At 34.8% G+C, this 8,359-nt stretch overlaps 1 protein-coding gene across 1 annotated transcript; it reads left to right on the top strand.

Moving 5' to 3' along the window:
- The first annotated feature begins 1,519 nt into the window (after window positions 1–1,519).
- Window positions 1,520–8,079, top strand: LOC142517759 (uncharacterized). Its single transcript, XM_075620188.1, has 14 exons — window positions 1,520–1,660; window positions 1,734–1,867; window positions 2,963–3,083; window positions 3,162–3,226; window positions 3,311–3,424; window positions 3,712–3,786; window positions 4,312–4,350; window positions 4,432–4,503; window positions 4,771–4,884; window positions 5,322–5,393; window positions 5,476–5,512; window positions 6,077–6,189; window positions 6,901–7,107; window positions 7,668–8,079. Exons 1-14 carry the CDS (start codon window positions 1,579–1,581, stop codon window positions 7,752–7,754), a joined length of 1,332 nt encoding a protein of 443 aa, XP_075476303.1. The 5' UTR covers window positions 1,520–1,578; the 3' UTR covers window positions 7,755–8,079.
- Window positions 8,080–8,359: the final 280 nt, after the last annotated feature.

Raw genomic sequence — 8,359 nt, 5'->3', positions numbered from 1 at the left:
CAGCCTTGCTTTATATCCAAGGAGAAAAAGTTCGAGACGTGGCCGACAGATTTCCAAGAAGTGGGTGGGGTCGAGTGGTGGAGGGGGATCGATCTTGGGCTTAAAATGGAGGGAGCGTTGCTGAAGAAGAGGCAAAATGGCGCCACGAAAAACTGCCCTTTAAACTACGTAGTGTTCAACTATTTAAAAATTAAACGATCTAGTTTCTTGGGCTATCTTTTGTTATAATTTAATATTATAATTAATTGTATGAAGTATGACTTCAAAATAACAAAATCAATTCCAAAATGTCAATCTTCCAAAAATTTTAAAAAAAGGAAATCTATGGTTGTTTGCTTCTGATTTCAAATTGTAAAAGATAATCAGAAATTTAGAAAATATAACTATCTAAATTGGCTAAAAAGGGAAAAAAATTGAAGAGAATATAAAATTTTGTATATAGAAATTTGATTTGAGAAAGATAAGAGCCCGTTACCCCGAAACATCCAAAAACCATAAAATATCTTACATAAAATTAATGACATTTTGAATCCTATGTATTTAGAAGTCAAATGCGTTTGTTATATTAGGCTTTACACCTGTTTTTTTTTTTAATAAATATATAAATTTGGTATGTTTGGTTATATTTTTAGGTTTAAATAATTCTTGAGAAAATAATTTTGAAAAATATTTTATGAGAATTAGCATATTTCTGGTAAAAGTAGGTCACTTGTGAGACGATCTCACGAATCTTTATCTGTGAGACGAGTCAACCGTACCGATATTCACAGTAAAAAGTAATACTTTTAGCATAAAATTAATATTTTTCATGGATGACCCAAATAAAATATACATCACACAAAATACGACATATGAGATCGTCTCACACAAATTTTTGCCTTCTGGTAAACCTTTAAACTTTTACGTTTCATATCAAACCATTTTAAAAGTTTATCAAATAATCTGTCATATGATTGTTTCAAGTTATTATAATAACTTAGTGTGTATTTTAGAATAATGTCATTTGTTAGTAGCTTCTTATTACTATAACCGGTTAATATAAAAATTTAGTATTAGTCGATGATTTATAGTTCATTGGACATCAAGATCTCAAATTTGAGACGTAGTCTCAAGATCGAGACTTAATTATAGTCTACACCTTTTCAAATCAAAGAGAAAAACTTTAAAATCAAAGAGAAAAACTTTAGTATTAAAATTATTGTTGTTATAATGAAAATTAACAAAGATTCATAAATTGTAATGAGAAGCACAAAAACTTGTAGAACAAAGCTGTATTTATTTCATTTTTTAAGTCGTTATTTATTTGACATTTAATAAATTCGTATTTTTGAAACATATAATGAAATTTACATTTGGTTTTGAAATGAAAAAAATAAATAGTGTTTAATTTAGAATTAAAAATAATTATAAAACTGCAATCGTACACGGTCTAATTCCGGTTCAGAGGAGAATAGGACACCCAATAACGGTTCGGCCCAGTTTTATTGTTCAGTAAGCCCATTTACAAGATGACGAGAGGCCCAAGGAAATAAGCTCCCCGTGTGCTCTTGAGTATCCTCCATTTGCGAGACTGAGAAGATGAACGTCGCGTGTTGTCTACTCCAGCTGCGGCAAAGTCCCCCGACCTCTCTAATCTTAAGAAGATGCAGTTTTTTCAAAGGTACGTTTGCTCTCATTTGCTGGTGTTTTCTCGTTGTTTTATAATCTAAAATGCTGCCTCCTATTTTTCGTAGTTCTCAATTTTGGGCCTCCGAAGATTGTGTGTCCGGTGGTGTGTTTCGGAAAGAAAATGCAGACCACTGCCTATGGAATTGTGGATGGAAGCTACGTTCCAAGTGTTGATGCTTCGCAAGGGAGCAAAAGTCCGGTATAATTGTTGTTTTTGTTTTTGGGTAGAAATATTGGTTGTTCGAACGGTTTCAGTAAAATTTTAATTAGATAATGATCCATGGGCTATTATCATATATTAATTTGCTTGGAAAAAAGTTCACAAATTGGATGACTCTCTAGAGTGGATAACTGATGGATGCAATCTTCAGACTGTCGGAAAAATTAGTCGGGTGGTATGATCTGTCTGAGCTGAAATCAAATGCAGAAAAATTTATTTGCGTACTCTGCATCAGTTGATTTTTATCTTAATTTTGTTGCTATCAGTTCAGAGTTCACCATTGTAAAAGTTTGTAAAAGCTAGAAAACAATGGATAATTAGACAGTTTCTCAATTTTCATGTTTAACGTAGTTTGGTTCTGCATAACCCTGATTTATGGAAAATTTGAATAGATCCTTTTTTAGATACTTGAGAATACTTAAGATATCTCATATCATGATTCACATTCTTGTTACTCCTTGTGAGACATTTGTTCATTATTCAATCTAAAATACAGCTCTCTTGTGAACCATTAGTTCATTATTCAATATAAAGTATAGCTTCCATGATATCAGCGTCAAATTAGGTTGAAGGGGTCTGTCTTGGTTTTGTTTGCATCTTCTGCCACCCATCTCCATCTCCTTTCTAAATAAAGCCATTTTTTGTCCGTATAGAGATGCATAAAACATCGACTGAGCTGGGGCATAAATCCAGCTAATTTGTCTTCATTCTATGCTATTTAGACCCTGAATTGGCTTTTTTCTGAGGGTTGTGTCTTGTAAGATGAAACTACCGTATTTGAATTTAGTCTATCCAAATGTAAGAATCACGGTCTTGAATAAATTTAAAAAATAAATATGACATTGAACTGACCAATGAATATTCACGGTGTGAATTGTGATTTATGCAATTGAGAATCTCATGTCTTTCTAATGTAAGACCACATTCCTGTTTATGAATCATGATTCATTAGAATAATTACTCCTCACTATATCAACTCGGATGGTCATTGTATCCCTTTATTTTAAAGCATGTTTGTCTAATGTAGACCGTCAAAGGGTTGGTATCTTATGCAATTTGTTGTTTAATTTTCAGGACCAAGTGGCAGTGTCTTTAGAAACTGTTGGTGCATTTCAAAAGCTTCCCATGGTGATGCCGTCGGTTGATATCCTTTATTCAGCATTGAGGAAGGCAAAGAGGATCTCACCCACAAAGGGTAATTGGTTAGTTCCCTCTCCTTTATGGACGCAGTATCAAATTTCTAATTAAAGCCGTCTTTAGTTATGCTCGGCAGGCATTGCTAATATTGCGAAACGTGAAAAAAATCGAGGAGCAAAACAACTTGATGCTTTAATGAAGGTCGATTCTTTGACATAAATTTCCAAATTAATATAACCGTTTAAATTAGAACTTGCTTAGTATTTAGCCCACTTTTAAATTCAGGAGCTTGCGGTTCCATTGAGGACATACAAAGAGAACTTCCCCAATAAAAAAATTTTGCATCCTTATGAACGTTCTTTGATTGAGTTGACTCTTGGAGATGGAAACTATGAGGAGGTACGTGCTATTTAAAGAAGGTTCCCTTGGTATTGTTTGCTCTATTTCTCCACTTCATTCTTTTGAATGTGAGACTGCCTTCACTATTCAATCCTTTTATCTCTCATTTGACTATGTGACTAAGGGCTTCGCATTGTTTGTTGTGCTTGTTGGCATATTTTTCTTGCAATCAACATAAATTCATGGTCATAAACTCCTGCTGCAGAAGAGTTTTCATATTAAATAATTTTATGTGGCAAGTTTGCCTTCCATGCTTCATTTAGTTCTAGATTCCTCCTGACCGACAGGTGTTGGGCAAGGTTGATATGTTGCGGAAGAAAGTCGTATCAGTAGGAAAAGAACACGCAGCTCATTGTGCCAAGGTGCTTTTTCTACCATATATATTAATTAGCTTAATATGGTAAACGCCTTCATGTTTTGGTTAACAGTTGTCCATGTCATCTACATAACGAAGAAATGTAAATATATGTTGAATAATGAAAATATTCATTTCAGCGGCAAATATTTTGGAGGAAATATTTTGACTGAATTTTTTTAAAAATTAGCCTAAACGGCTATAAATTTCCCTTGATAATCATCGGTCACACTTATTCCAATGAGAACTTAAGATACGGTGTAAATGGAGCATCTGAAATTTTATAAACCAGTGTAGGCGATGTTAACCGGTTCACGAGCCAGATGCTAATCATAAAGTTTGCGGTAAGATGGAAAAGACAGCTATTAAATCATTGAAACAAGTTATCAAATGAATACATAGTAACTCTCGCACTCCAAGATTCGAGCTCATTCAAGTTATGCTTTGCATCATCGTTCTAAAATAGACTTGGCTATATTTGTGTACTGGTTACAAAAACTCTCCTGCTGAATATTTAAATGATTTCTGGCAGTCACTCTCAAAGCGTGAAGCTGAGGAGCGCTTGAGTGAGGTTAGCTTTTCTACACATGCATACTGTGAAGTTCATTTGACTGTAGGTTCTTAGCTAATTTTTGTTGGATTTTGTCTACAGGGAATGAATAAAATTGAAGAAATCTTTAATTGTGAAGGAAGAGCTGTAGATGAGTTGTTGAATATTGCTAAGGTAAAATTGTCTTGTTTAGAACGTAATAGATTGAGTACAAGGAAATGGCATGAATTTTAAAACATTAATCTAAGCACCATGTCAAGTAAAAGTTCATACTAACTACTGTACGATATCTCTCGTAATGTAAATTAAAAATTTATGATATACTTTGTTAGTCCTCTATAAATGTTTATGCAAGCTATGAAATAGGAGTTGCATTTTGGTAGTGCTGATCTAGTTAAGGTGAATGTAATTTTTCACTTTTTATGATTGACGTGTTGACAGACTCTGCGGGCAATGCCTGTAATCGATTTGGAAACACCCACTCTCTGTCTTGTTGGTGCACCTAATGTTGGAAAATCATCATTGGTACGTCTACTGTCAACAGGAAAGCCTGAGGTATGTATCTGGATGATCAAACGTCATTTTGTATAGTAGATCATTTTGAGTTCGATCACATATGTTAATTATAATAAGCTTCTTGTGAATTTTACTCTTACAAGGCTTAGTTTTTGTGTTCTGGTTAAAAGGTTATCTATGATTATGCTTCCCATAATCATTTATGGACACTGAGATTTTTATCTTGTATATATTTATATATCATACCAATCTTTGAAATGATTTTATTGAATTTTTTATTTCGGAGGAATGTTTTTGCTAATAATAATGTGATGTTCAATTTTCTTACAGACGATAATAAATGTCCACATAAACTGCTTTATGCATTACTCCATTTATCTGTTTTTATAGCTTGCAATTATTGACTATCCACTGTTCGATGCTGTCATTTTTGTCATATTCTAACGTTGACTAGTCGCCATTCACTGCCTTTTCAGGTCTGCAATTATCCATTCACAACCAGAGGAATTTTGATGGGTCACATAAACTTGAGCTTCCAGAATTTTCAGGTTCCCTTAATTTAGAAGGATATCACAACTTTATGTCAAAGTCTCTCATCTATGTTGATGCTCAAACTTTAATTTGTTATAGGTAACAGATACTCCTGGTCTATTAAGGAGACATGACGGTAAGGCACTTTTTATATTGTTTCTTTTCCTAATTAGTGAGTACAATTCTTACTTGTGTATATCGGAAAGCTACCTCTCTCTTTGGCACACATGATGAATTGGTTTGTGAGGAAATGATAGTTTGTAATGGGCATTTTAAGTTCATCTTTTGATGTTTGGTGCATTGAGTGTGGAGGCATTATAAGGTCGATATGGAACAGAATTATTCCGTCACTTGATCTAGATACTATTAAAAGGTTAATCATAGTGTTACTAGTCTGTTGTCCTATTCATGTGGGTCATGCATTGAGTTCAATTAATCTACGGATCACAATCTTGTCCCATTTTAGGACGAGATGTATAATTTTTCCATAGACTTGCATCTCTTTTTTAGATGAACTTTAGGTTGGTCTAGACTTCTGCAGGTGGTATGACTATAGTATCATGAATGACGAAGATGCTCTGATTTTTTTTTTGGTTGGTGGGTGCAGGATAATAATGTTGGTTGCTATCATTGGTTTGTTAATTTTGACAAATTAGTTTTGGCGTGTAATTGAACACATCTTCTCTTGTTTAACCTGCAGAAGAAAGGAATAATCTTGAAAAATTGACGCTCGCTGTGCTCTCTCATTTGCCAACTGCTGTACTCTATGTGCATGATCTCTCTGGAGAGTGTGGGACATCACCTTCTGATCAGGTATTTAATTTCTTTTTCTTCCTTCGCTACAAGTGCCAAAGTCCACCGGATCTGCATCAGATTTGAGTCTCTTCTCAAGTGCCATATGAAATAAACTTCTCACTGAATTTTTTTGACATGATTATAATCAGAAACAATTAAATGCATCAGTTGGTTGCTCTCTGTTTCCTGCCTTTATCCTAATTTAGACTGCTTGGTGTTCTACTAATACGCCAGAAATTAATATTTTTGATTGTGTATAGTACCTGTCCCTTGATATGCTTCATATGAACTTCATCCTAAATTTCTCATAACATTGTGGTATAATTACCCATTGAAAAATACCTCCAGAAAAGAAGGTCTAATTTATGGGAAAACCATCACCTTCAGTTATCAAGTATTATGTAGAGTTTTTCTATTTACTTGTTTAGCGGTTATGCTTATGCTTATAATGCTTATGTTGTGCTCCTGGGATAGAAAATAGTACCTCAAACGACCAGTGCACACATTAGCTGGTGTTTCGCTGTTGTGTAATTTATTGACCGAAAAGATGGAATTTGCATAAGCAGGCTAGGCTAATGCCCTGCTATCTGCAAGTTTATGCAACAGTCGGAAACCTTTTATGTGCCCTTATTTTGAATGACCAAGATGCCTAAATTCTATCTGCATCAATATGTTGTGGCTGTAATGGGTACTGACACATTTTTGCCATGTTTGGTGGTTTTTAAACAGTTTGCCATTTACAGAGAAATAAGAGAGAGGTTTAGTGACCATCTTTGGCTTGATGTGGTCTCCAAGTGTGATTTGATACAGGATTCTCCTGTCGTCTTCATCACAGAAGATAGTAGCACTGATAATTCAGAGCTGGCACAGTATCGTCAAATTGGACCTGATGGAGCTTTGCGTGTCTCAGTCACAAATGAAGTGGGTATTGACGAGGTATGCATTTAAACTTCAACTTGCAGGGGAACGAAATGCAGAGTGCCGCTGCAATGAATTTATTTTTTGGTTACTTATTGTTATAACTAACATTATCGGGACGGGTACGGCTAACATAATCTCACACTATTCCATATTCTCTGTGGCCGGCATGCAAGAAACACGCAAACCGTATCATTGCCAAACCAGTTGGGATTCACTATATAGACATTTTATGCTATGCTAGTTTGGAACGCATTATATACGTGAAATTCTCTAGAAAACTCCCCAGTGCACTTGGTTGCACATTCACACAAGTTGGTCCTATTAATGGTTAATAAACACCTTAAAGCGCACCAATTCGCATACTAAATTTACTGACAGGGAACATCTTTATTTGTCACTCTTGCTATTGCTTGCTCAAGTGAGCATCCTGTAGGAACACTTCAATGTAACACGTGGCTCTCTGTAGTTGCTACATTTAACTGCATTGCAGTCTATTGTATTCCAAAAGACGTAACAGCTCCCCCTTAAAATCTATTTAACATGCACTAATTGTGGCTACCACGTTTCTCTTGCAGTTGAAGAGAAGAGTGCATGAACTGCTAGGTTCTCAGTTAGCAAAGATAAAGCACTTGAAAAACAATCAAGAAACTCCAAGGTCTTGAAGTAATGCCAGGACATAACGCATATTGTCATTTCCTGGGATTATTACGTTACGCATCTGCACAGATATGAAGAACACATCGAACCAATGATGGTTCGTGACAATAGAAATATTGTCCACAAATCAGCCCAATTTTGCAATGCCCGCTGCTTAGCACAACGAATGAGTAGGCTACCGTGTTTGGATGTACACAAATGTGTTTCTGAATGAAACATTATTTGTATCTTTTGATGCAAGTGGATCTGTTACGTTATGCTTAGATTGTACGCCACAATGAATTACGTTAGAATTAATCTCTGTTATGTTTATGTTACATATTTTGCTAATTCACCATTTGCAGTCATGTAAGCCAGAGATATCTTATCCTAATAGCATTGAAACACAAGGAACTAAAGTAAATACACGTCGACGCAGCATTGAAAATGCACGTATCAAAATAAGTCATTTGGGTCATGATCACTTTTCTCTGGCTTAATGCACTTTCTAGTTTCATGTTTGCCGTCGCATTAAAAGTTTTCTTCAACTTTGATAAATAAATAAATAAAGTCTTCTTCAACTCAATAGAATACATGATGTTAAAGGGATGCTCTGGGATCCTTAATTTTT

Source organism: Primulina tabacum, chromosome 11 (assembly GCF_025594145.1).
Source record: "Primulina tabacum isolate GXHZ01 chromosome 11, ASM2559414v2, whole genome shotgun sequence".
Classification (NCBI taxonomy): Eukaryota; Viridiplantae; Streptophyta; class Magnoliopsida; order Lamiales; family Gesneriaceae; genus Primulina; species Primulina tabacum.
The sequence above is the reverse complement of the archived record's forward strand: the minus strand, read 5'-3'. Positions and strand labels throughout refer to the sequence as shown.

Excerpts from the sequence above, each read along its gene's own strand:
- LOC142517759 (XM_075620188.1), top strand. The coding sequence starts at position 1,579 with ATGAACGTCGCGTGTTGTCTACTCCAGCTGCGGCAAAGTCCCCCGACC. Across the intron at positions 1,661-1,733 it reads AAGATGCAGTTTTTTCAAAG|TTCTCAATTTTGGGCCTCCG; the intron begins GTACGTTTGCTC and ends TATTTTTCGTAG. Across the intron at positions 4,885-5,321 it reads TGTCAACAGGAAAGCCTGAG|GTCTGCAATTATCCATTCAC; the intron begins GTATGTATCTGG and ends CTGCCTTTTCAG.